The 20598-nt window shown below is 42.5% G+C and overlaps 3 protein-coding genes across 3 annotated transcripts; all 3 read right to left on the bottom strand.

The window, feature by feature from the left end:
* Positions 1–854: 854 nt before the first annotated feature.
* On the bottom strand, positions 855–2788 carry LOC104432746 (WUSCHEL-related homeobox 2). Its single transcript, XM_010045265.3, is given in 3 exon segments — positions 855–1378; positions 1381–1478; positions 2020–2788. Coding segments are annotated over 3 exon segments (795 nt in total). The 5' UTR covers positions 2357–2788; the 3' UTR covers positions 855–1018.
* A 3886-nt stretch (positions 2789–6674) lies between these two features.
* LOC104432745 (U-box domain-containing protein 13-like) lies at positions 6675–11188 on the bottom strand. Its single transcript, XM_039307359.1, has 4 exons — positions 10704–11188; positions 9497–9613; positions 8725–9180; positions 6675–8330 (listed from the first exon to the last, which is right to left on the bottom strand). The coding sequence occupies exons 1-4, from the start codon at positions 11010–11012 to the stop codon at positions 7014–7016; spliced, it is 2199 nt and encodes a 732-aa protein (XP_039163293.1). The 5' UTR covers positions 11013–11188; the 3' UTR covers positions 6675–7013.
* A 3717-nt stretch (positions 11189–14905) lies between these two features.
* On the bottom strand, positions 14906–19848 carry LOC104435329 (U-box domain-containing protein 13-like). The gene is made up of 4 exons (XM_039307086.1): positions 19576–19848; positions 17221–17337; positions 16429–16881; positions 14906–16036 (listed from the first exon to the last, which is right to left on the bottom strand). The coding sequence occupies exons 1-4, from the start codon at positions 19846–19848 to the stop codon at positions 14906–14908; spliced, it is 1974 nt and encodes a 657-aa protein (XP_039163020.1).
* Positions 19849–20598: the final 750 nt, after the last annotated feature.

Here is a 20598-nt window from a genome sequence, read left to right as displayed (position 1 = left end):
AACATGTATAGGGAAAGGATACTTCGATGCTCTTATCGCCATTGCTATACTCTTTCAATTATAGACGAATCAAGATAGCGATTTTGTCTATGAAAAACTAACAAGTTACCGTGATACAAGAATCTGTATGGCTTCGATTCTTCTTGCTCGATCAACCAAGTAGCTACTTGAGTGAATCCTTTTTGGCCGAGATGATCGACGCTCGATACCATGAAGAAGATGATATATTCGTACGAAGATTCAACAATGCTGAAGTTCTGTTGTGAGCTTGAAGCACACTGAAAACACGAAAATAGGAAAGTATAGATGTAGAGATTGAGATCGATCAATGAACAACTCGTATATATTCTTCGTACTTGATCTCAATGTACATCAAGATCTTTACATCAATGGAAGAAAACTCTCTGTATTCTTATCAGTCTCTCTCTCTCTCTAGCTTATTTGATAACTGGAAGAAAGAATTCTTCACAAAACTGACTTCTCTTCTTACTTCTCTCTTTCTCATTACGAAGCTTTATATGGAAAGGGAAGACTTAACAGAAGCAACTAACTTCTGTTTTTACTTTATAACTAACCACCGACTTCATGTATCTCCATAGGAATAATACGAATCCGCATCCACGATCCTTGTTTATCTTCTTTGACTGCTTTTCCATCGTTGATCATCATCTTCATTACTTTGATCTTAGCCATCCGTTTCTGCTGATTTTCTTCTTGTTTTATCAGCCTTAGCAGGAGCAGGATCCTCTGTTTTAATATGAGCAACAGTTTCAGCAGCACCGTCTGCAGTACCACCAGCACCATCTTTATCTTCTTTCTGGTGATATATATTCCTAACACATGTTTCAACATTCCCAAAATTAAAAATGAGAAAACGAGACATTGTTGATGACTTTCCTCTCATAATAACCCTCTTATTATCCATCAAAACCTCCTCGCCATCATACTAGCTTTCAAAGAAGAATAAGAACGCCAATCGGACTAACACCCATCTTTACCATCCACCATTCGGATGATCTTAGTCTCTCTCGCAGAAGCATCCGTTTGCTGAGAAGAAATCAAAGAAAGGCTGGTCACCGTTGTTACCACCATCTCGAGCCTCCGAAGAAGAAGAAGTGGAGGTCGTTGCCGAACAGTCTTGATCAGCACGAGAACAGTCGTGATCAGCTTGAGAACACTTTGACGTATCTTGTACCGCCCTGCCTGTTGGGTGCAAAGGAAAGAGGTCCAAAGTTTCTTGATTTCTCTCGACGGTGCTGTCGTTGTTGCTCTCAGTTGTTTGGTGGAACGTCACGTCATGATGATGTCCCTGGGGGTGCGCGGGGTACGCAAAACCCGTACGACAGAATGTTTTTGTTCTCTCCACGAAGTCAGTCTTCCCTGTCTCCTCTTGATGCCACAAGGAAGAAGCACCTTCGGGCATTGTGGGTACAGCGTCCCTATGTCACTCTGCGGCACGAAGTACGGTCCACAAACAGCTGACACCAAAGCAAGCAAAACCTAATCAAACTCAGTAGACTTTGTGACCAGAAAACCTCGGTGGCCTTGACGCCGTTAGCAAGAGAGGCGTGAAAGGAAACAAAAAAAAAAAAAAAAAAGAGTTTTGCATGTCCACACGCATGTGTCAGATACAATGCCAAAGACAGAAATGAAAATGGAGGGTTGTGGTGCGATCGAGAAAGTTGATAGAATATCGTTCGACATCAAAACGAGGGACCCCACGTGTATGCTGCGGCAGAAGTAGAAAAAAAGAGAGCTCGCTAGCAGCGAAGGCCGTATACAATGCAAAGAAGGTACAACATAATACTAGGAGGAGGAATTGCGATATGAAGCTCGAGTTCCAAAGGGCTAGCAAGCCTCACATGAGAGAGACCGACTCGGAATGCGAACAGCGTTGTTACTTCATGACATTCTCTTTTTGCTGGTAACGAAATGTTGAGAAACAGATGCCAAACAGGCCAATCGTATAAATAGAGAAATTTGTCTGTGCAATGCAAAAAGAAATGTATTAGGACGGACCATTTGGGCAAGGAGGATGAAAGGCGGTGCGAGCAGACTTGTGGAAGTAGCGGTTGAGGTAAGCCAGGCTCTCCTGCTTCTCCTTCTGCCTCTGCCGGGCCTTGTGGTTCTGGAACCAGTAGAACACGTTCTTGCCCTCGATGTGGCCGTACGCCTTGAGCCTCCCCGTTATCTGCTGTATCTGATCCGCCGTCGGCGTCCTTATCCCTTGCCTGTACAGGCTCTCCAGTATACCGATCTGCTCCTTCGTCGGGTTCCACCGCGAGGTCGCCGGCGAGCCCCCTCCGGAGCCGCCCATGGCTTCCGCGTGATGATGGTCCTCAGTACCGATCTCCATGATGAACTCGCAAGTCCTTTTTGCGTTTCCCTTAAGCCTCTGTATGGAGGTCTAGGGTTCACACGAACGGACGCCTCGCAAGCTAGAGATGTGCTGTTGCGCAGGAGAATGTGAACCTTTAATGAGAGAGAATAATGAGAGGGAGAGGAGTGTCACATGCTCGTTGCATGGCTCTTGTACTCTTGCGCAGCGAAGAAAGAGATAAATAGGAACGAGGGGGGGAGAGAGAGAGAGTCAAACAAAAAGGCGAGAGAGGGAGAAATGTAGGGCATTGACATGCGTATTGTATTTTGTGCAGAAAATCTCTGAAAACATGGCGGGTAGCGGCTGGAGGAGGAGGCTCTCTACGTAGGAGGTTTCGTGATTTTGGGAGAAAAATATGTATGTGTTAAAGAGAGAGAGAGAATTATTAACAAATTACGGGTTTTGTTTCTTTGGGTAAAGTAGTTTGGGAGGTAGTGGTAGTGTGGGATCGTTCCATGTAAATGTAGGTCTCGGGAATGACAGAGGGACAGAGAGGGAACATAGGTCACGCCATTGAAGGAAAGCAAGGGCAAGAGGGTAAATACCGGGGGAAAGGGACAGCCGGTTGGGCTGTAAGGAAGTAGGGCTAGGGCTAGGGCTAGGGCTAGGGCTTTGGGAATTGAAGAAGTTAGAGCAGAGAGACAGAGATGGAGATGGAGTTGAAACGTCTTCCTGGGTCCAGCTGCTTGTCTTTGCCCTCGGTTCTTTGTGGGTGCCTTTTGGCCTTCTCCTCGTCCTTCTCCAAGTTCTTGACAGCAACTCTGTCATGTTCAACCACCCTTCTTGAGTTTCCTTTCCAGCGCTCAAACCTTCTTCGTCGCTTGTCGGTTAGAACTATGAAGATATTCGATGGTACAGGTCGTTCCATTTGCCTTCGAAGAAGAAGATAAGAAACGCAGAGCTGCAAGCATGGCAACTCTTCTCGACTCTTTGCCATTACTCGATACAGCGGCTCTTTCGGTTTCCTATGGTGGATCAATTCGCGCGAAAGATTCTTTACATGCATATAGTGACTTCTCTTCGATCTTCTTTCGGAAATACAAATCATCCGAATTCAGAGGAGCAATGCTGTGTAGTTCCCAGATACATTAGCAGTAATTCTGAGCGCAGATTAGGCTAGTTTTGGCAAAGATAGAGATTCGGATTACTTGCTAGAATTACTTAAACGGTCGATCCGAAATCACAATGAATCTATATTAATAGAATACATAAAAAATAACCTAGGTATCAGAGAAAAATTGTCCAATCAGCCCAGCTCGTGTTAACATTGCTAGACAAATTTGAATGAAAACCTAGAGTATTTGTTTTGATGGTTCAACTACGTATAATAACATATTAGCATGCCACACCGCCCTTTCATGATAAAAAATTGCACTCATTTCAATCTTAATATACAAAAAATCATGTTATTTTACAGTGTAAGCATGAATTCTATGTATGGCGGTTGTTGTTTATAGTGAAGAATCGCCGCAACCACTATCCTAAGCAAACAAAATTACAGCTTTACTGAGTATGGATTGAGAAGACATTTAAGCAATCAATGTGAAATGCTTGAAGAACGAGTGAAGAGAATATTTCAAACTTAGCCTCCAAGGAAATATTTGAAAATATACGGGCTTGCACCCTAAGCAACTTCCAGAGTAAATATAGAGTACACAGAACGGAACGATTGTCTTATCACTTTTTCTACCAGTGGTCCAGTGTAGTCGGGTTAAGTTAAATTTATCTGAGTTTGGTAAAGAAGTTCATTCAGGCTCCGTTTATGCGATGCAAATGACTTTGTTTATACGACTACAATTGACTTTCATCGCCTGTTGGAGACATTGGTGTTCCGTAGCTCCCCTCAAAAAGAGGCGAACATTCCCTTGATTTTTCTCGTCCATTTGGAGGTTACTTTACGTGCAATCTAATGCGCTGTGAGCGAATGAAATCGGCAGTCGTGCTTGGAGCAGAGGATCATCAAATCGCCGTCGCGTGGAGAAGAGAACGGAGGTGGTGGAGTGGGTGAGCCATCGCGATTCCGACGCGGAAGGCGCCGTTACATGCGAAGCTCGAACGCTTCGCCGCCAGCGTTTCTGGCTCTTCCTTCTTTTCTTTTTTGGAAAGATTTGAAAAAGCAAAAGTTCATTTGCCCCTCAGTCAATGAATAATGGAAGGACCGGAAGGAGGGTGGTGGGTGGCGAGCGGGGCTTTGAGGTTTTGGTCGTAGCCTTGTCGTGTTGCTACGGCGTGTTATGAATACGATCAGGTGCCGCCACCTATCAGCGCCGCCTTGTTCGGCGCGACCTCCAAATCGCAGCCCCAATTTCCCGCACCGAATAAGATGCAGATGAGACGCTCCCCCCAATTTTTTAATCGATTTGAAATCGAATTAAATAGTGCTTCCCAATTATCTCCTCTTTTTTCAATTTGGTCAGCACACGACAAATTCCATTTTTGACATGACGTGCTTGGCCAAAAGCGGTGAAAAGAGAATGCCATGCAGACGCAATCGGGATTCTCAGTTTCGTAATTGGAGCAGGTTTAATGGTGGGAGAAAAGTATTTGATCTTCGTCTTATTTCTTAAAATGATCCTCATAATTAGGTTCAATTCAATTCTATTTCATTTTTTTTTTGTCTAAAATGAAATCACTAACTCTTACTTTAGCTTCAAATTTGCTCCCGTTACCCTCCATCCAAAATTTATATAAAATCCTCTTTAATTTAGATGTGGGGTCCATAAAGTGGGTCATTAGCGAAGATACAACATAGCTAAACTGACCTTTAGATTTTTTAATAGAGAGTTGGTAGACAGATTTATGATTAAAGTGAAAAAATAATTTTTTATGAAGAAAAGTTCGGAACAAAATCAGTACTAGATTTGAAGTTTTGAGGATTTTTAGCAAAATTAGGTTGATTTTTGTTATTCTATGATCCTCAGATTAAGCATATAATGCGTGTTCCATCATAAAAAATATATACACATACGACACAACACAAGTACGTATAAATTACTATTAGTCAATCTTATTGTAACGAGAAGCCGACGACTAAATACATAAAGAAAGTTTGACCAGGCCAACCTTTTTATTTTTTTTTTTTTTTTGGCATTCATGGCGCATTTTGTTCGCAACTTTTTACCATCAGTTCACTTCGCTCACTGTGATCGGATATCATCAGAAGGGAGTTCTCGTCATAACGAATGTGCATCTCTATTCACTGTTGAACGGATGCCATTCCTCTAACATCTTTAACATGACATGACCTTCGATTCGTAACTTTAGCATATGAATGAATGCCACTTGATAGAAAGTGGTGGGAAAATGTATGCCCAGTAAATAGACCATGGGCCTAAAAACAAATAGTAAGGTTTCTCGGATTAGAAACTCCATCTTTGCCCGGGGGGGCAGGATTCTTCCACAGAGCCCAGGCCGACTCGATGACCGGGGACCTCGGCTCCGAAGGCGGCTCATGCAGCGGTCGGCCTTTATCCTTGGACGGCGTCCATCTATCCATTCCAAATTGCACGACAGGAAGATCCCCCCGCTCGACCAAAACTCCATTTCACTTTTTCCACGTGATTTTCCTCGGGAAGTATCGACACTCTTTGAAAACGAAGTGATTTTCCTCGGGAAGCATCGACACTCTCTGAAAACTTTCATATCATGTCGGACATTCCGACACTTGTCTGACACTCTCTAATACTTAATCAACAGGTGCTAGAAAATCCAACATCTAATTAATTCTTTCGATACTCTCCGATACGCGAGTCCAGAATTCAAGCATGCAAGTTCGGAATTATGACAAATATGAGGTCAATTTTAAAAAATTTCAATAAATAAAGGGTTAAAATGCAAGTTTAAAAAATAATAATAAATGGGAAAAGAAAAAAAAAACCTAAATTTCTCTTTTATTCTAATTCTCACTTCTTGTGACATATATATCACTTTACAGATTTTTTTTCTCTCCTCTTCTATCATGCTTTGCAGCGAGTCCAAAATATAAATTGCTTATTTTTTTTCCAAGTCTTATAAATTTTTAGAATTACGTTGAATTTGTCAAATTAAAATAATAAATAATATTAACAAATGATGCATTAATGCTTTTAGTGTAAATTTATTCTAGACTTTTTTGTGTATATATTTATTTGTGAATTTGAATTAATATAATATCATGTATATATAAAACATATATTTAATATACGACGTGTTTCAACATATTGAAATTCTCTATTTTTTTAGGAATAAGGCATCGGCGTGTTTTGTTATGCCGCATGTCACGTGTCAGAGCTACATAGATTTTGCCCATTCCACATGCCACAGCAAAAGAAATACAAATTCTGTGTGAAGGAATAACATCTGAATACATGACATCTCTTCCGTTTAAAAAGGCAGAGGATGATCACAATTTTACATCTTAAATAGTACACTTGCATCAACTTCGGAGACATTAAAACTCGCGGCTTTTCCTCCACCATCCATCCATTCGTTGAACAAGCCTTACAGCGGTCAAGACGACAACGACCGATGAACTACTTGCTGCACAAGTGGGCAGGTGATCTTCCACCTTCCCCTTCGACGTGAAACACTTCCGAATAAGTTAAATAAGACCAAAATCACGAAGAAAAAGCATAGAAGAGGGCAGCAAAAAGCTTCAATTATCGTTATCAACTGCATTTGCAGTCAAGGGCAGCTCCGAAGGCTGTGCGTCAGCCTCAGCCTCGGTCTCAGCCTGTTCCTCAACCTCAACTTCAGTCTCAGACTGTACCGGAACCTCGAACTCGTTCTCGCTCTGCACCTGAACCTCGACCTCGGTCTCAGACTGTACCTGAACCTCGACCTCGGCCTCGGACTGTACCTGAACCTCTACCTCGGCCTCAGCTTCAGCCTGTGCCTGAGCCTCCTGCTGCCGCTCAAAGAAACGGCTCAGTCGCTCAAGCAATTGAGCAGCCTTTCGCTTCCCCCTGTCTGTTCCATTTTGTGCCAATTCCACCAGTGGGTCCATGATTCCAATTTCATTTGCCTCTAACAGATAATGCTGATCTCCAGAACAAAGATGCACCAAGACAGCAGCCGCATTCTCCTTGTTCCTAGGAGAACCAATGCGAATAAATTCTACAAGAACTGGCACTGCCTTTGCAGCACCAATGGTGGCCCTCCCTTCAGTATGACTGGCTAATATCGCCAGTACAGCCAGTGCTTCATCCACCATACTGCCACCAGGTTCAGTTAGAAGCTGCATCAGTGTGGGTACAATGCCAGCCCTAACGGCTTTCCCTTTGTTACCTTGATATATGCACAAATTGAAAAGAGCTGTTGCAGCATCCTTCTTCCCCCTTTGGGTTCCCTCACTGAGAAGCAACACGAGTGGAGGAATTGCACCAGATGCACCAATTATCACTTTATACTCATCTACAACAGAGAGGCTGAAGAGAGTGGCCGCTGCATTTTCCCGTGCTTCCATACTCCCAATCCTCAGAACATGGACTATGCCTGGAACGGCTCCAGAGGAGACAATATTACCTTTATTCTCATCACATATTGAAAGGTTGAGAAGTGCGGTGACAGCATGCTCTTGGATGCGTGAGTCTCGAGTTGAAAGGAGGCGTACGAGGAAGGGAATCGCACCTGCTTCAGCGATGGCAATACGATTATCTGCATTACGCTTCGCAAGAAGGCGAATCTCACCTGCAGCTGACCGCTGTTCCTCAGGATTCTCAGAAGCAAGCTTGCGCAGAAGATGTTCAATCATAGCGCATTCAGCAGGGAAGGCGGCTGATTTAGATTTAGTGGGTCGAGAGCTGCTGGGTGGTTTGGGTGGCTCAATGCCATTAAGCTCACACCATTGAGCAATGAGGCTGCGAAGGACATAGTTGGGCGTAAGAGTTGTGCTAAAAAGGGTTTGCTGTGTCTTTGGACATGTCTTATGACCCGAGTCCAGCCATTTCTCAATGCATGAGCGTTCATAGGTCTGCAGGCAGGAAAAACAGTGATCAGTACATAAGGACTGTGATTATGTCAGTACATAAGGACTGTGATTATGTCAGTACATAAGGACTGTGATTATGTGGAAACTGTACCCAGGCGCATGCCCACAAGAGTAGAAGTTTTTGCATTTTGTTGGTTTTAACATATGCTAACACGAGATCTGAGGGTTGCTAAGGATTATATGCCAATACAAAAAGTCTAGAATGCTACATGCTGGGGCCAAAAAGGACTCTTGGTCCATAGTTAGATACAATCTCCCATCAGACTCAGAATAGATCGGTTTGTTATGTCCATGAGATATAGCTGCATTCCCATGATAGTGTAACTGCAACCTAGTCATGACCCCACAATGCAGAAAGAACCATTAATACACTTACTTGGCCTGTTGACACAATAACAGGATCCTTCATCAACTCCAAGGATATTGGGCAACGGAAATCATCTGGGATAACTGGTGTTTTTTGATTGTTATCAACTAATGATTGCCCACTGGAACTGGGAAGAAAATTATTTTCGCCGGCAGGCAGATCCACGTCAAGGTTCTCCGTCTGCACAAAGTCTTTAATTTTCTTCAGCAACATTGATATCCTCTCAATGCTCTCGCCAGGATCTCCGCCACTTGCACAAACCATCTCATGTAAAGCCAGTGACTCCTGTTTAAGGTCAGCTATCTTCATTAACTCCAGCTTTTCGGCCAATCTCCTTAATACAGCTGGATCCGAGGTTGTGTCACTACTCTGGTTATAAAGGCCAAAAAGCTCTTCATACAACTCGACATCAGGTGAATCAACTCTTCCTTTGGCTCTTCTAAATTGTCCAAGGACGAGCTCAACCTGGAAGTCAAAAGGTTAGATACTCTTCATGAAACCAAAAACTCAAAGTTAAGAGTTCAAATACCTTCCAAGAGAAGGATTCTTAACGTATTGGGGATAAAGAAGGTTTGGAATAGATGAAGTTCACTCTTGTGTGGTCAATTTTCTAGTCAGTTATATTTTTATCAGTACTAACTGGCATATATAAGGGTCTATGCAACAAGTAGATTCCGCAAAAATTATGTCAACATCACCAAGAAATTAACACAGTAAATAGTTTAACCGTAACCACATCCCAACAACTGAACAGGACATGCTTTCAAGAATGAAATCTTACCTGTTCCTTGACTTCATCTGATATGTCCAGGTTTTCATAGGAAATGCCACTTAGAGCTTGTTCCAGTTGCGAGGTCACCTCATGACATTTATTCATAATCTGCTCCCTTTCTAAGACCTGTAAGAGAGTGGAACAAGAAGAATATAGTCTAAGAAATGAAAATTAAACAGATTTAATCCATGGAAAGAGCCGTGCTTTACACTTAACTAATGGCCCTTCTTTGTTTAGTCCTCCAGAGAAATCAAATGACTAATTTAGCAGCAGATAAGTGTAATACTGCGTGTGCAAGCCCTGTTGTAGTGCAATTAGAAAAGTCACATTTGGTTGACACTTCGCATCACCAGTTGAATAAGAGAGAGAGAGACACACACACACACACACAGGGAATAGAGTGGTTTTATGGGGCTGCACTGGTACCGACGCAAAATGTGGTTGCCCTCCATTCAGTAAGAAACTTAATAAAATTTACAGAGGCAACACAATTCAGTGATGGGTACTCCAACTACCAACCCTGCGATCCTCCTTTCCCAAAGTGCCAATTCACTATAAGTTAAACATGTATATAGTGTTCAGACACAATGAATGGAAAGCAGCTTATCTTTGCAAAGTTTTATAACAAGCAGGATATTATCATGCAGTAGGGGCATATAAGGCATATGGCATCAAAAGAAGCAAAGCTACTGAAAATGCAAGGAGAATCAACTTCTTCCTTCCTCTTGGTCTTTCAACGCCAAACGCCAAAAAGAACCATAAATCAAAATTAGCCATTAAGAGCAGTCAGCAATTTCTACTATCATCACAAGCTACTAAGCTCATAGATGTCGACAACAAATCTATAATACGCTCCACTTGGCAATTCGATCCTACTGACAATATCAAGACCATTGCTCCAGTTTTGCATCTTCCGTCCTCAGACAGTACGACACCTTCGGTCGATATGTGCCTAACTACTTTTTGACAAAAAATGTACAGAATTGACCCCAGAAAAGGCAAAACTCCACTAAAATTTCACATCAAACCAATATGAATGGGGGTGTAAGAGTGACCTGCAAACCACTCAAAATGACTTTGATATCTGAAAGTTCCCCGGAAACAAAAATCAAAACTTTAAGGAAGGGGAGCCACGGAATCCAATAGACCCCAAAAAAGGGGGCGGATTACCGGAGGAGCACATAGAAACTGGGAGCGCGAAATGGACGGCACGCACCAGGTAAATTTTGCTGCCTTCCGTCCCGAACCTCAGCAGCTCCTTGGCGGAGCCCAGGGCCTCCAGGAGCGAGGCCAGAGCTCCGATCGTCCCTTCGGGCATCGACTCCTTGCTGTCCTTAATCTCCTCGAACAGCGGGGTCAACAGCTTCAGTCGCCGGGCGAGGTTGCAGTACTGCTTCTTGATCGCGCTCCTGTAGCCGGAGATGGAAGCTATCTCGTTCACCGCGTCGATCACCCTCTGAGCCAGCAGCCCCCTGTCCTCCTCCGCCGCCGCCGCCGCCGCCGCCGCCCCCGCCGCCGCCATCATGGCTCGCTCTCCGAATCGGGCGGAGATGAGAGAGCGCGCTTCCGGCGAGGGTCCCCGAGGGATGACGATGAACACCTGTTGACTTTAAGTTTAGAGCGAGGGGAGGGCGTCGCTGTCGCAGGCCATGCCGGAGAAGGTGAAGTAGCCAAGCTCCTTCTGTCTGAAAGTTGGAAAAATTGGCAAAAATCAAGCAAGACCTGCTCATGGCCCCACAAAAGAAAAGAAAATTAAAATAAAGGTGAACGCTCCTAGCCGAGTGCGGAGCTGACGACTGTAGTCGGCTCGGCTCGGCTGAGGTTAGGTTATTACGTGCGTGAGGACTTGGAAGGGGACTGGAGTTGGGGTGGGTTAGTTGAACGGGTTAAACTAATCGGGGGAAGAAGGGACGGAGTACGGAAATTTCTACGGCGTGCTGTCTGGAGGTGGGCCCACCCACGCCTTTAGACTATACCGACCCCCAAAAAAGGAAAAGAAAAAGGAAACCAAGACTAATTTTTCTTGCTCTTCATTTGAGCAAAGAGCATTCTCATATTTAATATTTAGGCCACATTTATTTCGCTAAAAATTTTTAAAAAATAGTATCCTAAAAACTATCATTTGTATTGCTTGTCAATAATTTATTTTTATTTTTCATTTTGAACAACAATTTATGTTTCATTCATTTTTATTTTTTTTTTTAGGAAAATACTTTCAAAATCATTTAATTTTCATGAAATAAGCGAAATCTTTATATCTTTTAAAATCATGGATGGGTTTGGGCATAGATTTCTACATCCAGCCTCAAGTTCGATCTAGTATGTCAAACTAACACTATGATCAACTCTAGCACATTTGGATGCATTTTCTTCTAGATTGTTTACTTAAAATTTAGCAATGGCATTTGAAGTATTGACAATTTTGCATATATTTTGAACCAAATGTCATTAACAGTGATCATCCAATAAGTTCCTTAGAGTAGAGTTACAATGAAATTGTTGAGTGTGTTACTTTTTCATAACACATTGGTTCGTTCGCTCAATCGGATGAAATATGGTCAATGTTGTGCTGAGAGAGAGAGAGAGAGAGAGAGAGAGAGTTTTCAAGGTTTAGATTCCAAATAGAAAAGATCTATATTAAAGTTATGATATTCTTTGCTTAGGGCAATTTTAGGACTTTCACATCTTATGTGACAATAAGAGTCTTACTACATACACTTTGGCATAATAATTTGCATGTATACGTGAAATTAGTTTGGTAGAAATTTGGAATACTTCATGTCATTATTTTCACCATTGCATGCCTTGTGCTCTGAATGAATAAAAAATGGTTTTGGGAGGCATAAGAATCATGGCAAGCAAAAAGCATATAAGTGTAGTACTTTTTCTTTTCTCAACCATCTTTTGCATCCTCGAATTTTATAATAGAACTTTACAAATTCTCTTTTGAGAATATTTGATTTAATATCCTCCACATGATATCAAGCATGATAACTCAGTGATACATGATAGAACCATATTTAAAACACGTACAAATCAATCAAATATCTAAAATGTATTAGATAAGAGTGACCTATTTAATTAATGACATGATTTTTAAATACTGGTCAACATCATATAATTTGCAAACTTCATTTCGTAGATGTTGCAAAAGATGCAATGCATAGAGTAAACTTTTGAAAAAATCACGATGTGAAGTATGAATTTTTGAATGCCATATGGAAAGTATATAATTTTGGTAATAGAAAATCAAATTTGAATCCAAAGTATTATGATTTTAAAGTGGCTTTGTTGAGCATTTAAAAGAACATAGGATATTATAAAATAAAATAAAAAAATTGGTGCTCTTGCCCTGCGATTTTGTATTGATGTAAAAAACTCTGGCTTCCAAGCACAAGCTTTCCTCGCGTCGCGCATGCGCATTAAATTCAGACGCGAGTGGCCGTCCCACGCGTTCACGGATTTCACGCCGGGGGAATCGAGTAGACACCATACACGTGGAACCAGGAGACAGGCGAGGCGCCAACTGCAGTGGGCCATGGTGGCCCATACCTTGTCGACGCGTGGCCCACGTTGGCCCGAGTACGTGGTGGGTTAACAGCCCCGTCTTTCGGTCTTCGTCCGTCTGACCCTAGACTCGGAGTCAGCACGACTCGGTCCGAGCGACTCTTCTTTGCCGCTCGGCTCCGCTCGGCTCCTCCCAGCTTAGCCCGCGCCGGCTTGATTAGCCACTTTGGACTGTAGTCTCCGTACGATTTTAAATTCGAAAAGTACAGTAAAAGAAGACGTCATTACTATAACCAATATTTTGGACCAATACATTTTTTTCCGATTATTTATACTTAAAAAGTCCTCTACGAGTAATGTTGGCAATGATTCGTCGGTCACCGGGCCGCCCTATATTTGACCGGGAAATTAACTGGAAAAGTACTAAGAAGAGCACACCGACCAAAAAACATAAAAAAAGAGCACGTGCATTATTGGAGATTCAAATTACCGAGCAAAAGTAACCAAATCTTTTGGCATGACGCGTTTACTCAAACTTTTTTTTTGACACAATAACATTTTTACCTCCATTAAAATTCTTTCGATGAGAATGGTTAAAAATGGACTATATAGACATCATAAAACAAACAATGTTGACATGATATAAACATGATTTAAGTGAAAAACGACTTTATTTTAACTGAAAATCATCTAATGAAAAAGGATAAACATGTCACATACATATAAATTTAAAGTTAAGATAAAGTCATAGGAAAGATAGTTTAGAGTTTTTTATATTACAAATTGATGATAAATGCATAAGAATGAATATAGATTGAATAAGCTAATATAAATACTCAAATTGAAATCAAAAGCTAACTAGTTGACACTTTCAATGGTCAACACTTCCAATTTTGATTATCAATTATCAATTTTTTTATGACACTTTCAACACGGCACCATTTGCAACATGAGGACTAGAAGTTTCGCTTGATTAGTCTAGCATATACATGCAAAGTTGCTATGTATATGAAATAGCTTGCTCAAAAATGATTAGTCTTCACTCAAATAAAATAATTCTATCTAACACAAAGTTACTCATATCAAAGTAAATATCGATACGAGGAAGGTTGGATTATTTTAACTATTCAAAGAAAAAGGTTACTCTCGTACTTCATTTTTGTCAAAAGTTAAAATATTAATTAAATGTTAGAAAAACATTGAAATATTATATAGGAAATTGATGTTATACGTTACTCTTTATTATATTAGGAAACCTCACCTACTTTGATTAAAATTTAATTTGTGTAAGCGCTGCAAAAAGGTTTGAAAGCGAGTCTTCTCTTTTCCACTTAACCGGAACACGAGAAGTCCCATTTCTCATCCCCTTCAGGTCTCTCTCTCTCTCTCAGTGTGCATGGTTCAGATTTTGCGGTGATTCTCTTCTTCATTTTGTAAAATAAGCTCCACATAGCTTGGAGATAGTATAGTTATAGTTGCTGCCGGCAGTCAATGTATGTGCTCTTTAATTCGATTACTATTCTATGCCCCATCTAGGAGGGTCGGAGCAGTGTTCAACTTTCCCTTTCCACACGCCACCGCAAAAAGAATACAATTTCCGCGTGAAGAAATTTGAATTGAATAATGTGACGGGTCCCCCACTTAAGAAGGCAGTGGATGACCAGAATTTTTTTACATCTTCAATAGTACATCTCTTCCATTCAGAGAAAGTTGTGTCGTACCTCGCCGGCGCCGCTTTTCTTTCACAGCCCATTCAGACCGACGAATTACTTGCTTCGCAGGTGGGCAGGCTTCTGAACAAGCTAAATCAAACCAAAAAACACGAATAGAAAGCACCAAGGAGGTGGCGAAAAGCTTCAGCTATCGTTATCGACGACATATGCAGCCGAGGGCGGCCGCTTTGGCTGAGCCTCAGCCTCGGTTGCGGCCTGTACCTGAACCTCGACCTCGGCTTCGGCCTGTGCCCGAGCCTTCCTGCTGCTGCTCAACGAAACGGCTCAATCGCTCAAGCAATTGAGCAGCCTTTCGTTTCCCTCTGTCTGTGCCGTTTTGTGCCAAATCCACCAGTGGCTCCACGATTCCGAGTTCCTTTGCCTCTGACAGATGATGCTGCTCTCCAGCACAAAGATGCACCAGTACAGCTGCAGCATTCTCCTTGTTCCAAGGAAAACCAACACGAATAATCTCTACAAGAACCGGCACTGCCTTTGCAGCACCGATGGCGGCCCTCCCTTTTGTATGACTGGCTAATATTGCCAGTACAGCCAGTGCCTCATCCGCCATACCCACACCGGGTTCAGTTAGAAGCTGCATCAGTGTAGGTACAATGCCAGCCCTAACAGCTTTCCCTTTGTTACCTCGATAAATGCACAAATTGAAAAGAGCTGCTGCAGCATCCTTCTTCCCCCTTTGGGTTCCCTCGTCGAGAAGCAACACGAGTGGAGGAATTGCACAAGATGCACCAAGTGTCACTTTATACTCATCTACAGCGGAGAGGCTGAAGAGAGTGGCCGCTGCATTTTCCCGTGCTTCCATACTCCCATTCCTCAGAACATGGACTATGCCTGGAACGGCTCCAGAGGAGACGATATTACCTTTGTTCTGATAGCATATTGAAAGGTTGAGAAGTGCAGTGACGGCATGCTCTTGGATGCGCGAGTCTCGAGTTGAAAGGAGGCGTACGAGGAAGGGAATCGCACCTGCTTCAGCGATGGCGATGCGATTATCTGCATTACGCTTCGCAAGAAGGCGAATCTCACCTGCAGCTGACCGCTGTTCCTCAGGATTCCCAGAACCAAGCTTGCACAGAAGTTGTTCAATCTTAGCGCATTTGGCAGGGAAGGCGGCTGAGATAGTTTTGGTGGGTCGAGAGCTGCTTGGTGGTCTAGGTGGCTGAATGCCGTTAGCCTCATGCCATTGAGCTATAAGGCTCCGAAGGACACCGTTGGGTGCAAGAGTTGTGCTGGAAAGGGTTTGCTGTGTCCTTGGACATGTCCTATGGCCCGCTTCCAGCCACTTCTCAATGCACGAGCGCTCATAGGTCTGCAGCAGGGAAAAGAACGATCAGTACATAAGGACCGAATATGCACAAAATATCCAGGCATTTGCCCATAGGGAAGAGTGGGGGGGCGGAACAGGTGTCTTTGTATTACTATAAACATTTTGTGTTAGCCTTCTCAAAGGAGGAAGTTTTTGCATTTTTTAACATATGCTAAAGCAAGAGCCTAGAATACTAAGGATTATAAGCTAATGAATGCAATATGCTGCGGCAACAGAGGACTCTTTGTCCAGAGTTAACTATCTCCCTGTCATACTGAGAATACATTGGTTTGTCATGTCCATAAGATACGGTTGGATTCCCATAATAGTGCAACTGCAACCTAGTTACCTAAGTCATGACCCCACGGCACAGGAAGTACCAGTAATGCACATACCTGGCCTGTTGACACAACAACGGGATCCTTCATCAACTTCAAGGATATTGGGCAACGGAAATGATCTGGGATGACCGGTGTTTCTTTATTGCCATCGACCGATGACCCACTGGAACTGGGAAGAACATTCTCTTTGCCAGGAGGCGGACCCATGTCAAGGTTCTCTGTCTTCACAAAGTCCTTAATTTTCTTCAGCAACATCGATATCCTCTCAATGCTCTCACCAGGATCTCCACCACTTGCACAAAGGACAAAGATCTCTAGCTTTTCAGCCAGTGACTCCTGCTTAATCTTCATTAACTTTAGTTCTTCAGCCAATCTCCTTAGGACAGTTCGATCTGGAGCTGTGTCACTACTCTGGTTATAAAGGGCAAGGAGCTCTTCATTCAAGTCGACATCAGGTGAGTCAACTCCTCCTTTAGCTCCTCTAAGTTGCCCAAGCACGAGCTCAACCTGGAAGCCAAAATGTTGGACAATCTTGATTGAAGTATCGAAACTAAAAACTCAAGGTTGAGGTTTCCAATGCCTTAGAAGAGAAGTATTATTAACATGTACGAATTGAGGATGAACAAGGTTTGAAATAGATGGAAGTCCATTCTTCCGTGGCTAATTTTTCAGTCAGGTAATTTTGGCGGTGTATTTTCACCGGTACTGGCTGGCGTGTGTAATAAGTGTCCATGCAACAAGTACATTCCACAAAGCATCACCAAGAAAATAACATACTCCATGCGGTCTAACCGTGAACACGCCCGGATAACCAGAAAGAACTAGCTTTCAAAGATTTCATCTTACCTGTCCCTTGACTCCATCGGATATTTGCAGGTTTTTATAGGAAATTCCATTTAGAGCTTGTTCCAGTTGGGAGGTGACCTCATGATATTTATTCATAATCTGTTCCCTTTCTGAGACCTGCAGGAGGAGCGGAAGAAAAAATTATATAGTTTAAGATATAAAGATGAAACAGCCAAAATTCATGAAAAGCATCGTGCGTCTTTCAATGCTACTGAAGAATAATCAATTTCTTCCTTCCCCCTCGTCTTTCAATGCCAAACACCAAGAATCATAAATCAGCAAATCAGCCTCAGCCAAGTGTCTGATAATCAAGGGTGTGTTTGATGATTATCCTCTTTTCGAGAAATTTTTTTGTCAGAAATGATTTTTCCTAATTCTGTTCCAAAGACGAATTTCTAAGTATTTGAAGTTGTTTGATAACTGTTCAAAATTTCTAATTTCGTAATAGAAATGCATTTGATAAAAACCTCAAAGTCATTGTAAATTAGAGTTTCTTTTAATTCTTTAATTCATTCATTATATTTTTCTCTTTGCTTTTATTATTATTCGTTTCTTCTTCTTAGGCTTGGCCTTGCTCGATCTGGACAAGGCGGGCCTTGCTTGATCTGGATGAGACCAAACCTTGCCAATGGTTGGGCGAGCTTGCACCAGCGGCCCGACGTCACCTAGCCGGCATGAGGCCGGCCTTGCCCTGGCCTAGTGAGGCTAAGGGCTCGTGTGGTTTGGCTTTGGGAAAATGCCATTGGGAGAATGTAAATATCTTTGAGATAAAGATGTTTGCATAAATGTTATACCGTTTGGTAAATTATAGCATTGAAATGCAACTTAGCATAAACACCGTTTGGTAAAATTCACATTTGTAATTGACTTTTGCTATTTTTTATTTTTTATTTAAGTTAGAAAATCAAATTCTGGCGGTCGGCCAACCGCCGACCAATCACTGACCAACCAAATCTAGCCGCCGAACCACCAGATTTGGCAACCTGAGGTCGCGGAGGCCAGATTTGGCCTCAAGACTGCCAGATCTAGCCGCTGGACGACCAGATCTGGCCTCAAGACAGCCAGATTTGGTCGTAGGCAACGCCGCTTGGGTCACGGGTCTCGCTACCTTGGGGGGTGGTCACCGGGGACACAAGACCCCCACGTGGCGGTGGCGGTTGCCGGAGTAGCCGAACTCTCAGTTGGTGAGGAAGACGAAGATGAAACGGAGAAGAAGGGGGAAGAAGATGAACAATAGTCGATGAACAGTGAACGGGCATTTCCGAAATGCCCAATGCTCAAAGTTAGTCCTCCCCAGCATTGAGAATACTAACATTTGGTCAAGTAATTTTGAAAATGGTTGTTAAACACCAAATATTTTCCCCAAGTGCCTTTGGGGGCCCAAACCCTTGGGAAAGTTGAACCAAACAGGCCCTAAGTCTTGTTGGTGGCTGGGCAAGCTCGCGTGGCCAACGATAAGGCTCAACCTTGCTAAGCTAGGGTAAGGTCGGCTTTGGTGGCCAGGCGAGCTCACCTAGCCACCAACAAGGCTTTGCCTCACCTAGATCTAGCGAGGCTTAGCCTCACCCTATTTTGGCAAAGCTTTGACGAGCTCGCTGGATCTCGCTCAATTGGTTGCCAGCCACGACAAGTTTAGGCAAGCTTGCCAAACCTTGCCCAGCCAATCGCTGGCCATCATTGTAGCCGACAATTGACAATGAGGAAGAAGAAGAGAGAGGAAAGAAAAGGAAAAGTAGAAAAGAAAAGAGAAAAAGAAGAAAATTTGACTTAATTATAGAATTTATTCTCAAAATAAAAAAACAACTTTTCTCTATTTATTGATTCTTCCAAATCTATTCTCAGTAACAAAAAAATGATTTTTCATTCCAAAGAATAAAAATTTACTAAACGGATTTCTATTTTTTTTTTTCAGAAAAAAAAATGGAATCAAGCACTTTTGAAATGTTACTAAACATGCTCCAAGACCAATGCTCTGTTTTTCACATAGTCTATCATCAAGACAATACGATGCCGTTTTGGTCTCTGTGTCGGGTGCTTTTGTTTCGCAAAAATGTATTAAATACCATCCATTCTACCTCTAGGATCTCCCTCTTCAAGCTAAATAGCAACACTCCGCCCTTATTGCAGACTCTCGGTTCACTTTTTTCAGAGAATTGACTTTAGCCTCTCGTTTATTAGAAGCCCCCCAGAAAAGTAACAACACTGAAATTTAACGTCAAAACAGTGTGAATGGGGATGCAAGAGTAACCTGCAAACCACTCATTGATACCTGAAAGTTCCTAGGAAACAAAAACCCAAAAAGCTCCAAGAGAGGAGCACGTAGAAACTGCGAGCGCGAAATTGAACGGCACGCACCAGGTGATAAATTTTGCTGCCCACGGTGCCGAACCTCAGCGGCTCGTTTGCGGAACTCAAGGCTTCCACGAGCGAGGCAAGAGCTCCGATCGTCCCTTCGGGCATGGACTCCTTGCTGTCCTTAATCTCTTCAAACAATGGGGTCAACAGGCTCAGCATTCTGGCCAGATTGCCGCACTGCCTCTTGGTGGTGCCCCTGTAACCCGAAATGGAAGCCATCTCGTGGACTGCATCGATCATGCTCTGAGCCAATGCTCCTTTGCCTTCCTCCATGACTCGGTCTCCCGATCGGGCAGAGAAGAAGACGCACTCCTTCCTAGCATTTACTTTCTAACATTGACGTCGGAACGCTGAAGAATTCGGTGACGCGCTTGAAACAAAAGGCCAAACAATGGTCTAGAGAGTACTAGGATGCTTCCTGGTTGAAAACTCGATACCACACATAAAGAATTTAGTGCCATAAATTAACAAAATAATATTTTCCTTTACTCATAACAATAAGAAAAAATAGAAACTAGGGCGCCAATGATAACAACTCTATTTGTGGCCAGAACTATTTTTCTGCTCTCGGGAATATGTTTGAAACATAAATTCGTTTGATAACTCGATTTTATTTTTCTATTTTTGAAACAAATTTTTCTTTAGAAATAAATTTGAAATAGAAATGATAAATAAAAATTATCTACTTTTCTATTTCTAGAATAGAAATAAGAAACAAAAATTCTTCTTATTGCTCACCCTTGTTAATAGCCGGCTGTCCACCTGTTGCTGCCCCCACCAGTACCCACCGGCCAACAGGTTACTGTCTATCATTTGCACTCTAAGCCAATAGGTTACTGTTTTTTTTCATAACTAATTTTTTTATATAATAAATTTGAGAGAAATTCCAAATAAAAGACCAAAGTATGGCCGTTTTCTCGAAAGAGAGTTCAAGGTGAACTTTATCTCAAATGAAGCCTAAAGTGTCCAACATAGTCTCAAATTAGGACCTCTTGAGCACACGCCACTTTTCAAGTTATGATG

Source organism: Eucalyptus grandis, chromosome 2 (genome assembly GCF_016545825.1).
Source record: "Eucalyptus grandis isolate ANBG69807.140 chromosome 2, ASM1654582v1, whole genome shotgun sequence".
Taxonomy (NCBI): Eukaryota; Viridiplantae; Streptophyta; class Magnoliopsida; order Myrtales; family Myrtaceae; genus Eucalyptus; species Eucalyptus grandis.
The sequence above is the reverse complement of the archived record's forward strand: the minus strand, read 5'-3'. Positions and strand labels throughout refer to the sequence as shown.